The sequence below is a fragment of the Heloderma suspectum genome, chromosome 2, assembly GCF_057233095.1.
Source record: "Heloderma suspectum isolate Gila_16-S chromosome 2, 16-S_ref, whole genome shotgun sequence".
NCBI classification, from domain to species: Eukaryota; Metazoa; Chordata; class Lepidosauria; order Squamata; family Helodermatidae; genus Heloderma; species Heloderma suspectum.
The window spans coordinates 185,879,218-185,903,802 of record NC_139459.1 but is presented as its reverse complement, the minus strand read 5'-3'; the positions used below and the strand labels follow the sequence as shown (position 1 = coordinate 185,903,802).

Below are 24,585 nucleotides of genomic sequence, written 5' to 3'. Positions count from 1 at the left end.
AAACCATAATATAATTTCCACTACCCATTTTCCTAGGAAAGTTTCCCTCCATATGTTCTCCTTTAAAATTTCCCTAAGGAAGGATTCCATGTGGATAAAAGTGGCACCTATTTTTGAAATACTTCCTTGTAACACTTTAGCCTAAGCATAGAACTAGGTCAAAAAATTGAGAAGTTCTTGGGCATAGTATTATTGTTTACTTCTTTATAAATTCAGATATGAATAATATTGTCCTGTCAGCCTCTCCTACTTGTTGGCTAACTTATCAAGGTAATGGGAAGTAGTTTTCATTTGTAAACTTGTCACAAGTAGAAGAGAGACTGGCAGGCAGATGATAACTAGAAAAATAGATATTATCTGTCTGACTCCTCATTTATGAAAGCCTCAAGTGTTTGTTTGTTTTCAGTTCTGAAGTATTTTCAAAACATTTCCACATCACCCTTCAAACTAAAAGTGCAATTGCATCAGGAAAATTTTAGTTAGCAAATGGGATATACAATTATTATTATTTTCCTAAAGTATGATATGAACATTGTTTCCCCCACCTCTTTCACATGGTATCTGCATATGTCAAATTCACTAGGCTATTCATAAGAAGTGATTTACACTGCATATGTTTTTTGTATGTGTAGCTCTACACACACCTAGCTATTTACACATATGTGCAAGGAGAGTGAGTGAGGGTGGTAACAGGGCAAAGAATGTGTATGAGAGGAAGTTACTCCTGTCAAGTTTGGTCTCCACCATAAAGAAAGGTGGCCAAACTCAAACTGGTATATTGGTGACTGAAGATTCTATGTTGGGGGTAGAAATAACTTGAGCACAGTTTTCAGTACCACCTCAAGGAACATAATATCATTCCATAATTCTTTGACTTAAGTTACTTGGAAAGAAGGAAGCAGTATAAGAGGGATTGTAAAGTTTGATAGATTTCTTGTGGTGATAGTTTACAGTTTCTAAGCCAACATCTAAAGGCGTGGGTTTTATTTTTGCATCACTGTTATTGTACTCTAGTGTACTTTGCCATAAATCAGAATTATTTCCTCCACAACACAGGGCATAATACCAGGCAGAAATACAAATTTAAAGTAATCATTAAAGTGTTCCTACCAAATACTTTCTAGACGCAAAAATGAGTGTTTGCAATAAAAACGTTAAGGAAAAGTTGGTTAAAAAATACAATGGACATAAGAGGTATTTTCCACGCATAACTCACAGTTAAATAATTAGGAGGGGAAGGGAACAGGTAAAATATTATGTGCAAGTTTGAGATGTGCTTTTGTGTGAGTTATTAGACACGTGCATTAAAAAAAATGCTTTAGGTTTTAAGGGAAATGTAGTGTTCAGTGTGCGTGTACGTGTACGTGTGTGCGTTTTCAACCCACCCACCCCTCCGCCCACTGCCGCGTGTCCTCGATTCTCTCGCACAGAGCGCAACTCCAAGGGAAGCGAAGGGAAACTGGTTTCGAGGCTCTCTTTTTGGGAACTGTCCGCCTTTGGCATTCACAGCAAGGGCAATCAGACACCAAAGACAATAGCAGACCGTCTGCAGTTGCTTCATATATATCCAGACACTCGGAGAAAGAAAGGCAGAAATCCCCACGTTTTTCCCCTGTCTCTTTGACGGTTTTATTCTCTTCCTGGCTTTTACATCAGTAAAATAGTTCCGAATAGCCACAAAACAAGAGACTAATGCACCGATAAACCCCAGTGCACACTGAGCAAATATAAACACCTTTTAGGTATTCCGCACCCACACCTATCTATCTTTTCTTTTTTATTTTAATAAGTTGCATTACCTGTTTCATTTCTACACTGATTTCTAAAGAAGTATTTAAAAAAAAAAACAACCCCAGAGAAGGCTGTTACGGTCTTTATTCCACACACAGGCTTTCTCCTTTTAAGTTTTAATAGCATTTGTTGGTATTTATTTTCTGCAATTAGAGTAAAGCATTTTTCCCAACGGGGGTTCTACTTAGGCTGATGAATTTTATTTCTCTCCCCATTAATGACCCATGTTTATCATACTTCTAATTATTTTTAACTTTAAACAATATTCAGTCTCCTGGATACATTCCCTTTATGCGTTCAGTTATGGCCAGACCTTCCAGATATCAAGAGATCTGGAGGAAGTTGAGAAACGCATTTAGCTGTTTGTTAGGAAGCTGATTCTCTCCCACCCCCTCCACCTACAATGTCCATCTTTTTTTGTGAAAGACTTTGACCGTCAGCCTACAAGAGATGCTAGAATTTCTTCTACCCCGTGTGCATAAAGAGATGGCTTTGGACACACTCCTTTGAAAAATAACCAGGAATCTCCACTTAAAACAAATGACAGTCAACACTACCAGGTTTTAAATACATACATACATATATTTTGTTTTATTTTCACCAACTGTACACATTTGAGATATCCTCTGTCTTGCCTTCAGGGATATGGGTACAACTCTTATCTGCTGAAAATGCCTTGGTAATATGTGAATCTGTGAAGTGGATAAAAGCCAAATTATTTGACAGGTCTGACCACAGTGTGGTTTGTACATTCCTCTTCCTGCTTCCTTGAAAAAGGGGGTGGAGGATATAACACACACAAGAATGCATGGCAGTAAATAAGGATATAAAAGACTTGGAAACATATTTTCATTTTCACTCAGACAGTCCAGGAAACAAGGTCAATTGTTGGTCTCTCCAAAAATGCACGTGTGAAAATGTGTAGGGCTTCAGAGCCTAAAATTATTGAGTTACTCACATGATCTGCAAAAATAAAGAAGGAAAGGGGGTGGGGGAGAGAACGGGAAAAGCCATATAATGCCAAACTGCATTGGTCTTTAATTTCATCACCTATAAATGAGGAAGTATTGGTTCCCATGCTAAAGTTTTATTCTTTGCTTATAAATATTATGTGGAATTTTCGTTGGATATCATAAAACTGAACGATTTCTATCAAACTGTTTTAAAAAGACCTATGCAGATAACACAAATAGAGGCTATAAAGTCGCAAATAGCTTTCCAGAGGAAGCAAACGGCATCTTAAAGTGCAGGAAAGCTCTTAGCACCGCTGCATTTCGGGGGTGGGGGTGGGGTGGACAGGGCTTGAGACAAATAGAATGATGTCCTTTAAGACTTCTTTGGCCCAAGATATTAAAACTTCTCACCCTTGAAGACGAGGAGGGCGGGTTGGGGGGTGGGGGCCGGGTACCAGCCTGCAAGTATTTTCAAAGCAACATCCAAAAAGAATGGTAAAATAAGGTTGGAGAAATCATGTTCATGAAGATATGATGGCGTTAGACAGAGAAAACTACATTTGTGTGTGTGTGTGTGTGTGTGTGTGTAACTGAAAATTGGTCAAGTTTCATGTCTGTCCCACCCAAACCCACCCTTTCTGGAGCAATTTTTCTCACTGTTCATTTCTCTAAAAAAGAAAAGAAAGGTGTCCCACCCACCCCTTGAAAATGACTATGAACCCTTTGAAGGTTTGTAATCCTTTGTAATGATCTTGAGATTTCGGCTGTTTAACTAAATCGGTTCTTTGCTGTCATTATTATTATTAATTGTTATTATCATCATCTATTAGTATCCATCTCTTTATCATGGATATAGTTGGAAAATGCCTAATTTCTTTCAAAACCTATAAACAGCATTGTCAAAGCGGGATTATAACACATTAGCCAATTTAATATACACTAAAGAACAATTTGACTTAATTGCAACCCGATTTAGAAAATGTCCAATAAAGAAAACAGCCACAAGGAAAACACGTAGTTCAAGATACCTTTATATCTGAAATACCAGTTATTATTCTGAGATCATAAAGTTCAGATTGAGAGAAGGAGAGGGGGAGAGAGAGAGAGAGAGTTAGGATCATAAAGAATAAACGAGTTTAGAGTACGAAAATTAAGGTAAGAGGAAATAAACACTTTCTTTGGCTGTGAGTACAATCCATGAAAATATGATCAAATAAAAATCGTATGTGATTGGACAGTGTTTCTGCTGAATAAAGGTTTCCTAAAACATCCCATAGTCTGAAATTTCATTTTATTTTATTGGAGTAATTTCCTGAAAGGGGTGGGGGAGACCAGATGAGCACTATCCAGTAGAGTACAATACTGTGTTCTCCCCCATTGATATATTTATTCTGATGCAGTTCTGTAAAGTTTTTTTTACAAACCTGTGCAGAGTTCTAGTATTCTGAATGAATGAAAACAGAATTATTAAAAATAACAACAACCTTAATGAAGTTCTTTTCATTCAGAATTTCGGGGTATTTTTTTTTAAGCACTGGAAAGAGAGACCAACAGACAGGGAATTTTTAAAACAGAAGACAAGAAAGCATTTTTCTGAATACAATAAATTCTAAAATAACCCGAATTTTAATTATCAAACTGGTTTTCATGCAGAAAACACCTGAACTTAATGAAGTGACCTAACGATAGTGCTTTATATTTGTCTGGGTCCAGACAGGTTTTTAAAAATACATAAGGAATTCTAAAGATGCTTCGACCCTCTTTGACTTTAGGGAATTACACTCAAATCTCTACAATTAAAAATGAATCCACCAAAGTATTTTTGAACAAAAATATTTGTGAAGATACATCTTCCATACATTTTAAGTTTAGCTGGGGGTGGGGTGAGACAGAGGATAAGGAACAAGGAAGAGAAATTCACGCTAAGAAGAAGAGATGAAAAAAGTTCATTTAGGGTTTAGGGAAGATTAATTATTTTCCCTAAGAAATTGGACTTATTTTAAGGGGGGAGGAGTGGGGAAGGATAAGGATGAAAGAAAGGAGGGGAAATAAAGGTTGGTTATTTGCTGACCTTTTAATTTGAATTTGACTTTGCTTCTATTTACGCGTTCGCTTCCTTTATTTTCCCCCCTCTCTGCTGTAGACACGCGTTGGTTCATTGGTAAACAAACTCGAGGAAAAGGGGGTCTCTCTCCTTTGTTCAACGTGAAGGTCCTGAATTCTCTACCCTTTAGAAGCTGATAGATGTCGCTGTTGCTCCACGCTGGTTTTCTCCTCTCCCAACAACTTGACCCCGGTGACGTCACCGGCGTCTGAATCATCAAGGCCATTTTCAATCCTCATTGGCCTGGCCGTCACGTGGTTGGGACCAATGCGTGGATAATTATGGTGCTGATATTTTTCCCTAAAAAAAGATGTCAGCCCCTGGCTGTAGTATTCCTCTTTAAAATCCCTCTCTGAAAATGTCATGTCCCAACAATGTGACTTCTAACTCGTTTTTGATGGACTCGTTAGCCGGTACCTGCAGAGGGGAGAATTATTCCTCTAGCCAAGGAATGTATATGCAGTCTGGGAACGACTTCAACTGTGGAATGATGAGGAACTGTGGAATAATCCCGTCTCTTTCCAAAAGAGACGAAGTGAATAATGCCAGCCTGTCTCTCAGCACCTATCCATCTTACCTTTCTCAGCTAGACACCTGGTGTGACCCCAAAAATACTTACCGAATCGAACAACCTGTTGCGAGACAACTCCCCTCCTGCTCTTTCCCAACCAATGTCAAGGAAGAAAATGCTTGCTGTATGTACAATGCTGACAAAAGAGCTAAAAACGCCAATGAGGCGACCCTCTACCCCAGTCAGATGCCCGAACCTTGCCTAAGTGACCATGAAGTACCGGTGCCTAGCTACTACCGAGCCAGCCAAGGTTACTCCTCCATGGAGAAAGCGTCAAACTGCAGCAACCCCAGCGAGTTTGAGGCAAGTTTTGAACCCAGGGCGGGTCTCGACCCAAGGAGCGACCACCCGGAGCAGCAGCCACCTCCACCACGTCCACCACCACCACCACCACCTCAGCAGCCGCCGCCGCCACCTCTGCCACAACCGGGAACCAAAGTGACCTTCCCTGAACACACAAAGCCAGACAATCCTCAGAACACGCCCGCCAACGAAATCAAAACCGAAAAAAGTCTCCCCGTTGCCAAAATAAGTCCCTCGGAAACTGAGAAAGACATGAATAAATGTACAGACACCAGCACTGACAATTCTGACAACGAAGCAAAAGGTAAGAGGACTCTTCTCCATCCCAGACTTGAAAATGATACTAAAAATCAGAGTCGTCGTTACTGTCGTTGTTGTTAAAATCAGAACAACACTGCTAGTCAGAAAGCAACGCCCCTGCTGTCGCAGTTCTTTAGAATGTATAAACTTTTCTTTGCCCCCCTTTTAACACAGCACGTCTTATACTGATTACGCTTTCTGCCTTCTTTCCTAAATAACAACAACAATAGTAATCGTCGTCACCATCATCATAACCGAAATAAGCTTAGTGGAAAAGGAGGTATTCAGATGTGTTCAAATGCAACTGTTAGAATTCCAAGTCCATCTTGTGTTATTTCCTTTGGGGCGGTCTGTGTTAGATGACTGTGCCTAGGGTGAAGTTGCAAGTAAGAACATCTGGTTTTGTTTGTTCCGTTGAGTTTTGTCATAGAAAGGTACTGAAATGATCTTAATATGAACGAATGACTTTTTGGAGTGTAGGGATTTTTAAAAGATTCTTACAGCTTAGAAATGTGCTTTCCGTTGATGCCTCTAGATCTATCCCCTTTCTTTCCTTTTCCCCCTGGGTAACAAATTGTTGTCTTTTTGCCCCCTCCCCTCTTTCTTTCTTTCTTTCTTTCTTTCTAACTTGCGGAGTCTGGATTGCTTGTTGTGGAGTGGGGAAGGAGAGGTGTAGTGGAAATGGTTTGCCAAACACTTCAAGCTGGACTTGATTGTTGAGTTTCATTATCATTGCTGCCTTCCTCTTTGATAACCGTGTTTCCCGCATCCAGAGCCTGGTTTGTGCAAGAAAAAAACACCAACCCAAACCCTTTACGTGCGTGAAATATCTGTTTGAGGTTTAGGTATTCTAGGAAAGGAGATTTCTATTGTAATGACGGGCATTACATTGGAGGTTGCTTGTGCATTTAAAACAATCCTGCAGGCTAAGTTCTGTATGGTTAATTAGGTCCGCTTGGAAAAAGAAGGGTTCTAAATATTTATTTAAGGTCACAGAAGGAAAGGTGGGGGACACACCAAATGTGTTCTATTGCAAAAAGGGAATAAAATGTGTGTATACACCACAATGCTACTGGAAGTGGATTCTGATAAAAGCAAGGGCTTTTATTAATTTGGCTTTGATATGTGCATTTAAATCCTCTCAGAGCCTAAAGCATTAGGAATATGCTTAGAAAGCAAGCAGAAGAAAGATGTATAGGGTTATATGTAGCTCTGCGTAAGCACGTGCATAGAACACATGCATGCATACCTGTGGTATGTATGTATGTATGTATGCCCCATCAATGCATATGCATGTGTACATTGCGTGGTTGGGTACCACAAAAGAACACAGGCATTTCATTCCCTCTGCTTCTCATCTGATAAGGCATTTCTTATATGTGTGTGTGCACATAGTGTGTGTCTGCATACAGATAAATAGTTTATATATACACACACACATAGAACACACTTATTAGTAGTAGTAATAGTAGTATTACTACTACTACTACTATTATCATTAAAATTTTAAAGGGCCTAAAATGGATTTTCCAATCTTTTCCCGGTGCATCCAAGAATAAACGATTTTATCTGCTGGTTCAAGTGCCACAATGAAGAGAAAATTGCAAAGTCAAGGTTATGAAGGGAAAAAAATATTTGTAAAATGTGTCCTCAAACAGAGCTTCTTACTCTATCCCCTCTCAAAACCCTATTTTCATGGGAGTTGAATTAGCAAAAAGTAACAAAACATCATTGGCATTTTGATATGAAATAGAAGAAAGTGATGGTGGGGGAATCCCAAAACAAAGTAAAAGGTTATTCCTTTTCTGTTCATGTTGATGTTCAATTCAGACAAATGATTACCTACGAAATGTCCCACCTAGATATTCAAACTTTTCATTATTTTCTCCCCCTGGGGGAAGGAGGGCATGGTTTGCCATGAATCTAATATTTCATATACTGTGCCATTTTAGGAATATGATTTTTTAAAAAATCCTCGCCCTTTCTTTTGTTGTGTATGCTCTCTTCATTTTCATTTCTGCTACCATCAGCCATGCCCAAGCAAAGATATGGATATGGGGGCGGGGGTGGAAAAGGCAAATCCTTTGAAGGAATGTGCAGGGTTCAATGGCAGCCCGAGAATGTGGAGGCCATTTCAAGGCAAACAAACACGGGTTAGTTAAGCTTGTGGGTCCTTTTTGTAAAGCATTATTGGACTTCTACCGTTTAGACCAGAATTGTGTGGTGTGAATCTGGCACAAATAGACCCCTAGACGCTTCTGGCCACAAAACACCTTCCCTCTATTCAGGTACTCGCACCCAAGATAAATGTTAGGCGGCTACTGCTGCCAAAATTCTTGCATGTCCAAATTCAAATCCGAGGTGTTTATGTATGTGTACGCGCAGTCTGAAGTATATGGCAATGGCTGCAGAGATTGAATTGTGTGTCCCCCTCTGAAGCAGAGCTATTTGGAGAACGTCAGCACAATTTTGTTGGAACAGCAACTTATGTGTAGGTTTGTTGGTTGTGGTGATTTAAAATAAACAAGATCGAAAGTTCTTCTTCACCCGGAATACAATGATGCACTTCACAGAGGCTTAACGTCAAAGAGAAATGGAGTCTGGTCCACTGAAGAAGAAAAACACAGGCAGACAGGAAAAATATTTCTCCCTGAAATGTCATTTTCAAGACCTTATTTTGTTGGGTCTAGTTTTGAGTATAAGTGGATGCTTGTAGAGGGAAGTCTGAGCAAGGATGGCGATGTGGAGTAAAAGCTACAACTAGCTTGGGCAATTATTAAAGCACTGGTTATTTATTTATCTATCTATTTATTTAATTCATTATTATTATTTTGGGTGGGGGAAGCCTTCATGGAGTGCCCTAACTGCAGGAATAATGTCACAAAAGTATATTCTGTTGACATATCAGACACCTGAAAAACAACAACAACTCTATACCTGAGGAGAAAGCAAACAACCTCAGTGCCAAATATGCTTCACAAAAGTATCCCTTACCTGAAATATGGGGAATTTTAAGCCCATTAAGTTAAGAACTGGCATTATGTATCTGACAGCCAGGGGAATATTGTGAATTTAAGGTTTTATCCAACTCATTTTTGAAAGAAATTGGACGTTGTTTAGCTTTAAGATATTGTTTAATTAGAATTCTAAAACCTGTACATGATAAACAAGAGGGAAGTGGGGTCATAGTCCATTTATGTGAGTATAGGATAGAAGATTCTTGGTTTAACAAAAGAAGCTGCTTTAAAAAAAAAATGCAGTCTTAAGCCTAGGAAGCTCTCTTTGCTATTCCACAGATACTTATATAATAATATTATTTTTAACAGAGGATATAAAGGCAGAAAACACTACAGGAAATTGGCTGACAGCAAAGAGCGGAAGAAAGAAAAGATGTCCTTACACTAAACACCAGACGTTGGAACTGGAGAAGGAATTCTTATTCAATATGTACTTGACCCGTGAGCGCCGCCTGGAGATTAGCAAGAGTATTAATCTAACAGACAGACAAGTCAAAATCTGGTTTCAGAACCGCAGGATGAAACTCAAGAAAATGAACAGAGAGAATCGAATTCGCGAACTGACTTCCAATTTTAATTTCACTTGAAAGTGTTCACTAAGAGGAAGGGACGGGGGGGGGGGGAAATCATTACAAATCTTGTGCAGTATTTTTTTTATTTTTTTTCCTTGGGTATAAATGCAATGCGTATAGAAGGGAGGGGAGGGGGAGAGAGAGGGGAAAAAATCGAGACCTCAGGCTAGTGTGCAGTTCTATGATTTGGGTATTTACAGTTTGTAGAGCGAAGGTGCATCCATCGGTATAAGCATGAGAATATATATATATATATATTGCATCAGTGTTTCTATGTAAAATAAAGAGTAAGGTGGTTGCTTTAAAAATACAGCTTCTAAGATGTTTAAGTTATTCAGGAGCAGCACAAAGAAAAGGAAAGTGGAGGGGGGAGACTAAAGGACCTATTTCTATGCCTTTTTATGTTTAGGATACTAGGTGGGTCTGAAAGTTTGCTTTTCATATCCTAGTGTAGTCTGCCTATTGTATAATAAAAATAATGACTAAAATGAATTTCATATGTGTCTGTAAATGGAAGTGGCAGTGGGAACATGCTCACATTGTGTAGTTATGGAGTCCTTCCAATGAGGTGGTACTATCGAACATTATATTTAAAAAAAGACAATAATAAAACCAGTATTGATACCTTATAATGGGGGGGTCTGGTTTTTTTTGTGACTGTTATTTAAATATATTCTGTATGTGGTATCCTTTTGCATGTATCTTCCTTTATGGAGCCAAATAAATTTCTTAGAACCGTGTACAAATGGGTATTTTTCAAAGTGATTACCCCCCCCCGCAAAAAAGCACGCCCCCCTTTCTCTATATAGAGTCTTTTTTTCCCCAGGACTCATCCTTTTAAGGCTTTCAGGAGAGTATCCTAGCGGGTTTAATATAAGTGAGAGACCATAACGTTGATTTAAATATTATCCAGGTGACCACAATAAGTCAAGGTCATAAAACAGTAATGTCAGGACAGTCTTGGTAAGCGCTGGAGGTGGATTTTATGATCTGCAAATATAATGTGCTGCAGCAGTAAAAGATGCATTTAAAGGTGACTGTGGAGGAGGGAAGCAAGTCAGAAGCTGAACAGCATTCTTGGGATGAACACTCCTCATGGCTTTGGGTCTTTTTTTTTTTTTTTTTTAAGGAAAGGCACGCTCCTTTTACCTCCTCTGGAAGAATCACTCTATTAAAAAAGGAATACACTTTTAAAAAACAACAACAACACAGAAAATGGGATGTCACGATGGAAGACGTGCAAAGGTAAGACAGACGATTTCTTGGCTAAGATACATGGCTGAGGTACAAGTGGATTCTGTTTTCCTGTGTATACTCAAGGTAAAGGCTGAATGGATGTGAACTCCACTTTGAAGCTACATCGGTTTTACAGAGATGGGGCGTTCGGTTGGGTTTCCTAGGAGTTGTCTTTTGGTTCTAGTTTTCTTATTCCTGGGTGACAGCTCATTTTCGACCAGAATATGAATAGCTGAGGAAGGATGGTGCATAGATTTCCATTTTGATCTCTACAACCACTAACACCCTACCCCACCCTTCTTCTTTTTAACTTACTTGTGGTGAAGTTGGGCTCTTGTTAGAGGTAGACACCCTAGAGTCTGAGGACTTTGGTCTTTTTGGCGGAGGACTTTGGAAATCCCAAACATGTTGCCCTTGGGTGTTTAGTTAACATGCCTTTTAATTTCAGAGTTTGGCTGCCAGTGGCTTCTGAAGGCAGTGGTAGACGGGAAAATTTGGTGACATTTCGGAACGTTGTGGACACACACACATCACCCTTTCCTTTGTGGATTTTCTCCTATTATTATTATTGTTGTTGTTGATGTTGTTGTGCTTTGCTTTGTTTTTCCTTGGGAGAGGCTGCAAGAGCGATATGCAATTGAAAATGGATAATGTCAGAACAGAGCCACTTTGCCAATGAGGGATAGCGGAGTGTCCTATAATTCAAGATATTCAAACAGCTCAGTTAAACGTTTCAACCGCAGAGACACAGACAACTAGAGGGAGAGCTGACTGCAGATTCTATTAAAAGGGGAGGGGGAGGGGAGGAGGAAAGGGGGTCTTAATTAAGAGATTAAAGATGTTGCCTTAATTTGAAGAATGTTTTCTTGGGGCGGATGGCTTGGCTCTGGCGTTCCTTGGCTTCTGACTTTGGCTAGGAAGACAGCAGTGACACTACACCAGAGCCCCCAGAGGAATTGAATGTCTTTTCTTTCTTTCTTTCTTTCTTTCTTTCTTTCTTTCTTTCTTTTTTTCTTTCTCCATTCCCTTTTTGTCTTTCCTCCTTTCTGACAGAAATGAGTGTGGATCTTCCGCCCTTTCATGCAGCTGATCTGTGGTTTAGGTAGTTTCATGTTGTTGGGGTTGGCTTTTAACTCGGCAACAAGAAACTGCCTTAATTACGTCAGTTAGTCTTCATCAAGGGCAACCTTCTCCCCCCCCCCACCTTTTCTTCGCCCCCTCTCTCTTCCGTTATTCACACGCAGCGAGACCAGAGCCAAGCGACGGGTTCTTAACGCAGTGGGAGAAGCAAAAAGGGCAAATTGTTTCATAGAGATTTGGGGGGGTCAAAAATAGAAAGGGAGAGAGAGAGAGAGAGAGAGAGAGAGAGAGAGAAGGAAAGCATGGTTGGGTAGGGGGAAGCAGGTTCGTCAAATATTATAACCCTCTCCATCTTCCCCTAAGCATTCACACAGCCCGCCGCCCTTCTCCCCAAGCACATATAACGACTTATGGACTTAGATGAATTTGGCTAGCTGCTATTGTTTCTGGCCGACAGTGCTATCGAGGTGGACAAAGGGGTCAATCCTTGAAAATTCAAAATATTGAGCTGCCTCCAGTTAAGTCCGCAATAGTTGTTCTAGTGTCAACCGCGAGTTTTCCGGATTCACTGTCTCTCTGTCTTCTTTATGTACAGTCTTTTGTTATTTTGTCTGGGGGTTTTTTCTTCAGATTTCTGAGAGGATCTAAGCTTCTTTCCCAGGAATATATGTGGTGGCTTGCGCGTGCGCGCGCGCGCGCGCGTGTGTGTGTGTGCGGGCGCGCTCAATAAACCGACACATTGATGGCTATTGGAAGGCTAACATTACAGCCTAGTAACTTCTATGGCACTCTCCTGTTGCCATATCCTGGCCAGTACTCTGAGTATTAAATCAGATAAGTTATAGCATATTATGTTCCTTGAAGCTACATAGAAGAACAAAGCAGTTAACCGGAGCCAAGACTAGCTGGGTCTCCTTAAGAATCCAAACAGCTCAGGTTTCAAAATTAATAGCCATATTACATGCTAAAATCCAGGGTGGGCTATCACTTGCAAGACCACAAGTCTTACTGTAGCTTTCTGAATACAAGCTGGAATATAACCTGCTCCCCCCTCTCCCCAGCCCCACTGAAGAAATCTATGGAAGCTAAGTAACTGTTGACTAAGAAAATGACCCTACTCAGTTATATGATGAACAAGTTGTTGCAGTGGTGGGGAAGAGAATAAAGATAAAAAATTAAAGGGGGTATGTGGGGGTTTTATTTTAGTTTTTAAAAAGGAAAAATCAGAAATGTGGGGGAAGGGGTCACAATTTAGAGAGCTTTTTCTATTGAGAAAAGTAGTGTTGATTTGAAAGACACCCCCCCACACACAGAACCCTATTAAGTTCTTCTGAATGAGGTTCGGAGTTATAATCGAAGACTTAATTGAGAGAACACCCCACCGCCACCGCCACCCAGCAATATGAAGGCGGTATTCTAATAGAGGAGCAAGAAGGCATCAATTTTTGTATAATGTTTCATAAAAGAAAGAAAGGCAAGAAAGTTAGATGATTTGCTGACTTTACGTAATAGAAATAAATTTCTTAAGCTTGTGCCGAGGAAGTGTGATCAGACTAGAACTGTCCTTCTAAAGAGGAAAAATGGCAGGCACCCCATTCCTAAATTCAGTTTCGAATTAAAAGCAATCTTTAAAGGGGGGGGGGATTTTCCTCTCCTCTGTGTCGGAAAGCTGTTGCTGTTGTTGTGTTGTTGTTATTGTTCCTTTTAAAATTTTTGCATCGAACTCCTTAACAAACTTTCTGCAGGAGAAACGAGAGGATATGATGCTCCTTCGACTTAAACGACACATTCAGTTTTAATATGCAGCAGAGATAATCATGGCTTCCAAAAGTACTCGAAGAGGAACTAAATATACTGGCTTTAGGTTGTCGGCTTTCTAAAATGTCTTTCTGGGTTTATTCTGTTAGATATGCACCTTTTTTAAAAAGCATGCGAACAACAAAGAAGGTCTTGATTTTGGCTCAAACTAAACCCTGTATGGATAGCAGCTATATTCATATCTTCCTAATGCTGGATACACACCTACACACCCTCCAAGCTTTAAACATTTCAATAAGCAAACTTAGTACATACATACAAAGATTCACCCGTTGTGTTTTGTCACTGTAAATTAGCATTTCAACAGATAAATGGCAGATCATAGGTACCATAATTATTTGCAATAGTCTGTGGTAATTGCTTGATTTCATTGTTTATTATGTATAGAAAAGTTTCCCCTTCTTCATATTAACCATTCTCAGATCACCTTCCTTTTATTTTATAGCAGCAGGGGGGGGGGGGAATCTATGATGCAGTTACGAAGTTGAATTTCCCCCCCCCTCATGTACAGAGGGAAGTCTACAGTAATATATGTTTAATCGACCCAAGTCAAGAAATGTAATAAAAGTTAAATCCTCCCCTACTGTGTTTCCCCCCTTTAAACGATTCTATTAGGTCTGGATGAAAGCAGAGAATTTACAGACTCAAACATTATTGCAGTGTATTCCTTTATCTCTTATGTGAGAACATGTGTAATTATAAGGATCTCGTGCTGTTTCGTTTACATCTGTCCTTTGACAAAATATTGTCTAGCTCAGTTGCTAAACAGGCTTGTCCTTTCCGGGGCTGTTGTTATGCATATAAAATATTAGCAGCATTCCAGTATGTTTCCAGTGTTGCTTCATTTTTCTTGTGTGTGTTGCTGTAATTCTGCGTTTCACAGCAGGTGTAACTTCAAAAGGCTTCTGTCTTTGTGTATAGACCTGCGTGCGGCTGTTCCATGCAGTTTTACCCTTGTCTTGTTTCTGCGAGTTTGGAAGGTGCTGGCAGGGGGGACGGACGCACACGCACACGCGCGCTCACACACACACGCACTGCATATGTTATATATCCACATCTATCAATATATCTGTTAGTATAACTACCAATATGTCTATTCATCCATGCACACCTCTGCTTATGGCCACGATCCAAATATAGTTGCATGGACTTACGCCCCCTTGATTTCAGTTTCTTTAAGCATCCTTAAACCTGTGTTGGATTGTGGTGTGTGTGTATCTCAGTGTGTGTGTGTGTGTGTATATATATATATGAGTGTGTGTGTATTCTATATATATTGTGTGTGTTTATGTATTTATATGCTCTGTGTACACACACATACACACACAAAGAGTAATGAATAGGAGGATGTATGTTCATTACTGGGGTTGGTAATACTTTGGTAAAGATCATTTGATCTCCATGTTAGGACATTCGTCCGTATGTAGTTTCAATCTAATGATCTACCTGGAGGTTTGTTTGTTTTTACTCCTTTACTACTATGCTTATGTGTAGTATTGTACATGAAATGAAATGTACATAACATTTCATCTCAATAACGTGAAGTGAATTGAAGGGAAAACACAAAATGATTCTATCCTAGCTGTTTTGTTGAGCTTTTCTTCCGCCCTTGTATGCTCTCGCATAATTGCTATCTCATTTAAATAGTTCCTGGAAAGTCCAAAGGAACGGCCCAAATTGTTTCACTGAGTACAACGAAGGGTGGTGGTGGTGTGTGCGTGGGTTGCTGGCAGGCGACTCTGTGTGTATTTGTCAAGAGAAAGTTCCTTTTACTCAGCCCTAAGGGAGACTGGTATGCCGAAGTCAGGTATAATTAATCGAGGCCTAGCGTAGTGGAGTTTAAGACTGAGCGTGGAATGCGTCCGCCTTCAGTTGAAACTTGCCCTTGTTTATAAATGCCGCCTTCGCTGTTTATGTGCATCTAACACCTTCCTTTCTAGCCGGCTGTACAGCTCCTCGACAGCAGTTTTAAGCAGACAACGCAGCTTGCATCCTGGAAGCAGAATTATCTTGTGATGGAAATAACTACAGCCTGTCTTGATAGAAAGGAAGAAAGTTGTGGAGGGAGAGTTATAGAAATATGTTAGGGTGTTGTTATATTATTATTATTTATCCAGGCTCTTTGGGCTTGATGAGTCTAGTCTTGCTGTGTTTTCAGTTTAATTTGGAAATCTCTTGGCCGCGTGCGTGTGTGTGACCCCAAAGATGAGATATAAGATCTGGCTCAGGGGAGCAACCATTTTATACCTCGTTTAAATGTTGTTGTCCCCTCGGTGACTTGCAACATCATCCTGCATTTGTGAATTTCTTCTCCTCCTCCTCCTTCTCCTTCTAACCTGAAATTTTAAGAATGTCACCACAACACAAGAAATTGGTCCTGAGGTTTAATTGCATTTCGGAATTTATTGTCTTCAACCCACACCTCCAAGCACTTAAGAGTCTGGAATCCAAAGTCATAACATCTGACAAAATTCTTAGCAACAAGCAAGGGAGTGTGTGTGTGGTGGGGGGAGAGGGGAGGGGGAGAGAGAAGGCCATTAAACAGGTACAAAGTCCTCCAGAGTAAATTTAATTTCAGTGTGCATTTTAACGTGCCTGCTTCTTTCCCTGCTCCTACCCTTTACCCTGGAGTTAAATTTAAAGATCATTTCCATAGGAAATAAAGTTTAAAACATAATTATCACCAGTAAATTGCCGATATTGGTGGGTGGTGGGGGTGGGTTGGGGGGCTGGCCCATATATTTTCAGAATTTAAGATTTTCGCATAACTGAATATATTGGTGGTGGTGGTAGTAGTAGTAGTAATAGGGCTGTTAGTATCGCAGCTGCCCCGGAGTTCGATTATACTGTGTGGCAGGAGTCAGTCAGCTTAGGAAGGGTTAAGGCGTAGTTCTAAGCAGAATCAGGTAGCCAAACTCTTCATTTGCAGCATTTGCTCCGTAAGGAAATCATAAGGGGAAATGAGGATGGGAGATGAAAAGGACATGTCGATTAAATCAAGACCAAAGAACTGCTTAAAGCACAGAACAACAAAACTGAGGCCACGCCCCGATCCTGAGAGCCTCTCCTTCGAAGTAAGCCTCTGTGCTTTCGTTGCCACTTCCTTCCAAGGCAGCTTGCCGAGGATCGCAAGCCTGAGAGCCTGGAAAGAGAAGGGGGTCTCCACATGGGGAAAACTTCAAGGGATGACTTTATGCTTAGTTTGCTTTCGCTTATGAAGGGCTGTCAACACCGCGACGCCTTCAGGCTACAGCTGTGGGGCCTGCAGGGGATGCGAAAATTGTGCCGGGAGTACTCAGAAGAGGGGAAAAGTGGATTTTTTAATCCGAACTTGACGGTGTTTATTGAACCAAGTGGGAACTCGGAGCGAAGGAATGCGCCGTAAGAGTCGCCTCTGGTCTGCGTGTCAAGGGTGGCGTGTGTGTCTACTAAGCCCAGGGCCCTCGCCCGAAGTTTGTTGATCCAAACCTCTCTGCGAGTTTCGTCCTCGGGTTAGGCAGCGGCACACAGGGACTGTTTATAAAGCGCTCCGTCGGACTGTCCTTCTTTCACAGCTTCCTGGGGCGAATCCAGCAGCTGTTTAGGAGTCCCAGGAGCCTTCTGTGTGTGTGTGGGGGGGATACTGTCTTGGGTCCCCTAGGCCTGGCGTCGGTACATAGAAAGGGATGTGTGCTCTTATGGAGACCCTGAAGGATGCTCCCAGGCAACTAAGGGTCTGTGGTAGTGGTGAAGGTGGAGGAGGTTAAACAGGGCTACATAGAGTTTTAGTCTTCCAGTCACCCTTTGAAATTAGAGGAGGATTCTCATTACAGAGGCCTTAAGAGTGAGTAATCCAGTGACGTGCAGATAAAATCCATGGTGGAGGCAGAAACAGAAAGGAAGGTTCATGCGTTAGGTGGGTAGGTGGCGTTCTCCAAGTTTCCTCCTCATGCTTCCCTTACATATACAAAAATGGTGGAAGTAGCTTAGAAGATAATGATTTTTAGTGTCAGATCTAAACTGAGGATCAATAAAATCACCAGTCGGGGTCACTCCCCACCCCACCCCCTTTTTCATCCACGTCACAGATGACGATCTGGGATTTTTTATTTATTTATTTATTTATTTATTTATTTTAAAGCATATATACATACAGTTTTTTTTCAAAGAAGCCGCATATTTCCTCTTCCTCCTCCCCCCTTTTAAGCAAGCTTTATTATATTTAGTTTCTTCTGTTATTTCATGATTGATTGTCTTCTTCCAAAAGGATAAGATTTTGATAGGAAGATGCCAGTCTATTTCTGAGGCACTGGACAGAACGTGTAGACGTGTAGCCATTTCATCCCGCAGCAGGTAACTGACTATCAAAATCCTGATGGCAAGATTATCAACTTCTCCAGCTGGAAATACATCTCCAACAGAAGAGTATTTCAGGATATTCATTTCTTCTCCAGAACGGTTAACCTAAGGTTCCCCGTGTAGACAGAGACATGGGGACAGAAGTATGCAGACACAGCGTATTTCAAAGGTTTCGTGTGGTGTCCTGTGGTTATGAATGCAGTTTCTTTTTTTAAATAATAATAATAATCTGATCCCTCTGTATTAAAGGCATGTCTTCATTTTAACTGTAGACAAACTGCTCCCGTCTCTCGAGTTTCAGCATGATACGACTCCTAGGCATAAGACCCCTTGAACGAGGGAGGCTTTGAGCCACAAGGTCCTATAGCAACCTGTACCAACGGGGGACATTGGTTTGGTTTTGTTTTTCTTAGGGGTGGGAGGCTTCCTTGAAAATAAAAGACATCTTTCGGTGTTAGGTTTCTTTTTGTGTAAACACGAAAATGCTCCATCCACGAATATTTTAATGACCTTGCTTGCTTGTATTAAGGTTACCAGCAGCGTTGACTTTTCCACGCCCTTCTCTTTTATAACCCATTATTCTTGGTGTGTATTCATATGCTGGACCTTCTGCCTTTGTAAAAACAATCCTGTTCTTTCTGTCGTTATTTTTCTATGCTTTCCTGTCTGTTCTCTGAATAAATAGTGTATATTTGTGTGTGTGTGCATGTGCATATGAGTGTGCGAAAGATATTTCCTCACCAATTCAGTATGTCTAAGCAATTAGCATTCCGCTGGAAGATTTATTTATTTTTTCTAAAGAACATTATATTTCTTCAGTTCAACTATAGCAAACATTTCATCTCCTCGACACATTTCATATACCTCCCTTCTCACCCCCCTTAATTTCTGCTTAGAGGAAGCCCAGAAAAAAAATTACAGCCAGACTGGCTATTAACTTTCCTTCTCACATTAAGGAAAAAATGAAGTCACTGGAGAGTTTTGATTGACAGATAAATTGAAGTCAAGAAAGGCCAAAGGACATCTGATGTTCCTATAGGAATATTTCACTTAAATAAAGGACTAGGTTGAAAGCGGCATGAGAACAGTAGGCAGGAGATGGTTCAGGTTTCAGAGCAAAACTGTTTTCAAATCTGGATTTCTTAGATCCAGATTTGAAAACGGGGGGGGGGGGCAGGCACATCCAAGTCTATTTCTATTTAAAGTGTGCTCCTTATAGAATGAAATACTGTTTCTCTACACTCAGCTAGAGCTGGGTGGTGCATAATGATCAAGCACTCCTGAATTAAGATGCAGTCAAGAATCTTTAATCAATTAAATCAAGCAACTTTTCCAGAGTCGTTAAAAAAGAAAAGAAAAAGCTGTGGGTGGAGGAGAGGGGGGGAGAGAGGGAGAGAAGATTTCTGCAAGGATTTGGCTGTGTCTGTTTCTTCTCCCCACCCCCACCCCATACACCCAATAGATTTCCCTAGCAAGGTGCCTAAAACTAAATCCACTCCTACCCCTATGTATGAGGGTCCTGCACCTTCTGCAGGGAGTGTAATGTCACTGATGGAAATTGCATCTGTCTGGGGCACATGTCCCCCACCCCTCCTTCTCTGCCCTCTGCCTTTCTCTCTCTCTGAAACCTCCATAACCTTCCCTGCTTACACTTTTCTTCTGCCTTTCCCCCCTTTTGTTGCAAATTTACCGCACCTCCAATCCGCCTCTGCTATTACATTAAGAATCTTGAATCCTCTGACAACGCCACACACACACACACACACTTGTGCACACACACGTTTTCTTCTTGTTGTTGTTCTTGCATTTTGAAAAGAGAAAAAAATCCATATCATTTTGTAGGTTTCTTTCCCAGAGCAAGCGACCAACACCATCCCTGCAGACTTCTCAGGGTACAACTATACACCTACCATCTTACTCTACCAAGCAAAAGGTTCTTTTTTGTAAAACAGACACACAGACGTCTTCAAGTGAAGTTCTGCAATAAGCCATTTGGTAAACAAAAAGTTTCAGCAGGAGGACATTCTTCTTCTTTTAAACCCAACAAAATAATTTTTTTTAATAAAGTCAGGAAAACACAATAAACTCTCCAAAACAAGCACATCCTGGCTTGCTGTCTTCGCATGCAAAAGGTCCTTCACTCCCAGCTATGCCTTATCACTGAAACTTACTCGTACAGTTTTATTTAATGAACGACACATTTATGAACAATCAAATGATCCTCGTAAAAATTTTATTGAAGGACATAAAAACATCCATGACTACTTGCCGAATAATGTACCCTCTCACAAAGATGAGAGCCTTTGTTGTTGTTGTTGTTGTTATTTTCCACTCATGTTTTACAAGGTCATCCTCTTCCTCCATATATATATATATATATATATATATATTCAAAAGAGAGAACACATGACCTCAAGATTTCTTGCTGCTAAATAGACTGACGAATATGCATCGCAGTAGAGATGGCAAAAGGTCCTTCTATCAGGCAAAAGGAGTGAGTGTGTGTGTGTGTGTGTATATATATATATATATATATACATACACACACACATACACACACATACATACAGAGAAAGAGAGAGACGCACACATAATGATGATAGCCATTCATGGGTTGGTGCTGAAGAGGAGGTGAGCCAGCAATACAACTCTGTTAGGACCTTCAAGCGACCCCCTCCCCCCTTAAAGATATTCCATGTAATGTATCCATTATAGAATACAAGCTGTAGAAGCAAAGAGACCAGACAGAGACAAATTGCGTCAAGAAATAGTTCCTGTGATACCTTGCTACACCAGATACCTTGCACACTCATTAACGGCGGGGCTATGGGAAAGCCAGGTCGCAGAGCCAGCCAGCCAGCCAGCCAGCGAGAGCGTCGCCTTTCCGCTAATGGCACGTAAGATCCAACTGCTGCTAATAACTGCATTATTTCAAGAGTTTTATGAAAACCCAAGTCGCATAGGCGCTATTTAAAAAAAAAAAAAACTAGGAAGAGGGGGGAAAAAAAGACCTGCGGATTGATCTACACTGTATTTTGGGTAAATACAATCACGTGAGTGCTGGGAGCCAATGGCAAACTAGGAAAGGCTGAAAAAATAATTACCTGCCCTGATTGTTCTATGAGAAGATAAAAAGTACACATACAGTTCATACAATAATCTTATGAATGTAAAAGAGGGGGAAACAATGTCGGCTTCTGGTCCCATAAGCAACTATTATGTAGATTCCTTGATTAGTCATGAAAGCGAAGAACTGTTGGCATCAAGGTTCCCAGCTACTGGCTCTCACCCTGCAGCAGCCAGACCGTCAGGATTAGTACCGGAGTGCGCAGATTTTCCATCCTGCAGCTTTGCCCCCAAACCGGCCGTGTTCACAACTTCGTGGGCTCCAGTGCATTCCCAGTCGTCCGTGGTCTACCACCCGTATACCCACCACCAGCCTCACATTGGAGCTGACACCCGGTATATGCGCACTTGGCTGGAGCCTATCTCCGGCGCTGTCTCTTTCCCAGGTTTTCCAGCCAGCAGCCGGCACTACGGGCTTAAACCCGACGCCTTCCACGGCCGCAGGGACTGCGGACCGGTGGATGGACGTAGTTATCCGGATTATATGTACGGATCCCCGGGAGATCTCAGGGACAGAACCCCGCAGACTATTCCCTCCCCGGAATCTGAGGCCATCGCTTCCAACAAACACAAAGAAGAAAAGACCGAATTGGACCCTAGTAAGTCGAAGTCATTCTTGTTTACAACCGGGAAGGCATTACAGCCGCCTTGCACAGTACTCAATAAAAAGAAATTACCTTGCTGTTTAGAATTCTTGGCGTCCTTGCCTTGAAACTCCAACTGTACAGGCGTAAAAACCTGGCTTAGAAGATCATAAGAGCAGCGAGCAGTGTGTTTGGGGAAAGAAGGGCGGAAGGAGAGGGCAGGGGATTTTTTTTTAAAAAAATATCATTATGGTCTTTATTTTATTTTTTTGTTTTCTCACCTTGGCAAATCCATTTGTTTGATAAAATATTCATAACCTGCCATGCCCTAATTTCCTTGCCCTTCATGCTTCTGACTTTGGGAGGAACAAATCTGGCAAATGCAATAGTTTGGGCATGTGGGAAGGAAAATAATATTGAAATGTTTATGTATATTTAAAGGGAGAGAGAGAGAGAAACAAACCCTAAGAGAAACCCCACACTCAGGTCATGATTCATACAATCTTTGCATCTAGCCAAAAGGGTATGTGGGGGGGGGGGGTGGAGAGAGAAAATGAGTGTTTATTGTCAAAAGCTAAATAACTGGGGAAGAAAAAGTATATCAGCCACTAGAGTTTAATAGACTAGGGGACCATACACATTTTTTTAAAAAGAATTCCACAGTTCTACTTGCCACCAAAGGGAGTAAATGAAGAAATACCCTTGAACATTGTTAAAACAGAAGACAGGGCATCCAAAGGATTTGTGCATTTGTAGTTTAAAAAGTCATCCTTCTGCACAGTCAATGTTCACTTCCTAGTGGACATATGCCATTTCAGTGTGGGTGATTGTTTCTGGGAAGTCAAATTGGAAGTCAAAACACAGCAAAGAAAATATATGGAATTCCAACCACTAACATGCCAAGAATTAATGCCTACTTGTTTGTATATATGCATATGTCTGCATGTATATGTGTGTGCATTTTTGTGCCCATATACAGAAAGACAACTCTCTCTCTCTCTCTCTCTCACACACACACACACACACACACACACACTCATTCCCATACCAGGTGTTTACAAAGCCTTCAGGCCTAACAGGCTGATCAAATGCTGATTTGGTCCTGATAACTTTTATGTCTTTGTGCCATATAGGCAGAAGGATGGATAGATAGATAGACAGGAGATGCAGCACACATGTAGAGGAGTTTGTTTAAGTAGCCTTGGATCAAGAACATATTCTTTCACTTCCATCCTCACCAAAGAAAGGATTAGTCTAAAATGTGAGTTATTTCCCTTTAACAAAGTTGCAGTATAATATAAGTTTAGTATAGAAGAATGTGGTTGAGGGTAGAGGGTGGGGAAAGCATGTTTTTCTTGGAGCCAGTAGGCTTATCCTGGGGCATTTTCAAGAAATTAAACAAAAAATGCCAGCAGTTCCATCAGTGGGAAGGTTATAGAGAGGGTATTGGAGAGTAATGGTTGTAAACAGAGTTTATGGGCCTGTGAAGTGGTAGGAATTTTGACTTTTTATGACTATGTGCTTGGATTACTCCTACTAGTGTTCATGTCCAGAATTATAATAATAATAATAATAATAATAATAATAATGTTGCTCTGGTTTTGTTTTTAAACTGCAGCTTGCTGGAGACAATGGCCATTTAGTCAAAAATTAAATAACACTCAGAAACAAGGTGCCAAAACAGGACTAGTAAAACTCCTGGAGAACTGCCTTATTGCTTTCAGTGTTGTGCATTGCACCTTCACTCCCTATAAAAGATACACACGCCCTTATACTATCCTCAAGGTCACTTCAGAATTGATCAGATAATGTTGCCAAACAGAAGGGGCTTTAAAAAAAATAATGGAAAGATCATAATTGGCTGCATGTGGGTCTGGGGATTCTGCCAGTGAAGTTAATGATAAATGCACCTACCTAGGTATATCAACATATGTATTTTTAAATGCCCAAATCTTCTTTTTTTCAGACAATCCCGTGGCAAACTGGATTCATGCACGTTCTACAAGAAAGAAAAGATGCCCCTACACTAAGTATCAAACCCTGGAATTAGAAAAGGAGTTTTTGTTCAATATGTACCTAACACGGGACCGCCGTTATGAAGTGGCCAGAGTTCTTAATCTCACGGAGCGCCAGGTCAAAATCTGGTTTCAGAACAGGCGGATGAAAATGAAGAAAATGAACAAGGAGAAAACCGATAATAAAGAACAACAGTGAAATTGGCCAAGTCCCTCCAGTGAATGGAGAAACCCAGGCTGTGGTTCTTCTTCCTTGGGGTTCGAAGTGTTCCTGACTTTTTTTTCAGTGTGCTGATGAGTGTTTAGAATTAGTTAAACACACCAACCATTCTGAAGCAAAAGACATTTAAAAAGTGCTTTTCTTAAAAAAAAACAAAAAACAAAAAAATCCCAAAAATTGCAACTAAAAATAAACTTTTTTTCTTTGCAGAAAACAACCAAGTACTTGAATTTTGTTGTTAGTATTTTATTTTGTAAGTTAAATTGATCCAGTGTTTTTGTTTTATTATGTTTTATGTTTTATTTTAATTTTAAATTCATGACATCGTGGCTGCATATTTTGTAGAAATGGAAAAAAAGTGGGGGGGGAGGAAGGAGAAAGGGAAAAAAAGTGGGGTGAGCGCTCAAACGATGTTTCTGTCATAGTGTTGGACGTTTCTGGTGTGGTTATTTGTGTCTTCCCTGATTGTCACAGAACCGTTCTGTAATGCTGTTATGTTTTGCTATAGTAGAGCAGCTCTCTGTAAATATATACCTAACGTCACAAAAAAAGAGGGG

At 40.6% G+C, this 24,585-nt stretch overlaps 2 protein-coding genes across 2 annotated transcripts; both read left to right on the top strand.

Annotated features, from left to right (window-relative positions):
* Positions 1-5,206: 5,206 nt before the first annotated feature.
* HOXC10 (homeobox C10) lies at positions 5,207-9,626 on the top strand. Its single transcript, XM_084832297.1, has 2 exons — positions 5,207-6,026; positions 9,349-9,626. The coding sequence occupies exons 1-2, from the start codon at positions 5,207-5,209 to the stop codon at positions 9,624-9,626; spliced, it is 1,098 nt and encodes a 365-aa protein (XP_084688423.1).
* An 11,585-nt stretch (positions 9,627-21,211) lies between these two features.
* HOXC9 (homeobox C9) lies at positions 21,212-24,585 on the top strand. Its single transcript, XM_084832296.1, has 2 exons — positions 21,212-21,808; positions 23,760-24,585. Exons 1-2 carry the CDS (start codon positions 21,247-21,249, stop codon positions 24,005-24,007), a joined length of 810 nt encoding a protein of 269 aa, XP_084688422.1. The 5' UTR covers positions 21,212-21,246; the 3' UTR covers positions 24,008-24,585.

Excerpts from the sequence above, each read along its gene's own strand:
- HOXC10 (XM_084832297.1), top strand. The coding sequence starts at position 5,207 with ATGTCATGTCCCAACAATGTGACTTCTAACTCGTTTTTGATGGACTCG. Across the intron at positions 6,027-9,348 it reads TTCTGACAACGAAGCAAAAG|AGGATATAAAGGCAGAAAAC; the intron begins GTAAGAGGACTC and ends TATTTTTAACAG.
- HOXC9 (XM_084832296.1), top strand. The coding sequence starts at position 21,247 with ATGAATGTAAAAGAGGGGGAAACAATGTCGGCTTCTGGTCCCATAAGC. Across the intron at positions 21,809-23,759 it reads AAAGACCGAATTGGACCCTA|ACAATCCCGTGGCAAACTGG; the intron begins GTAAGTCGAAGT and ends TCTTTTTTTCAG.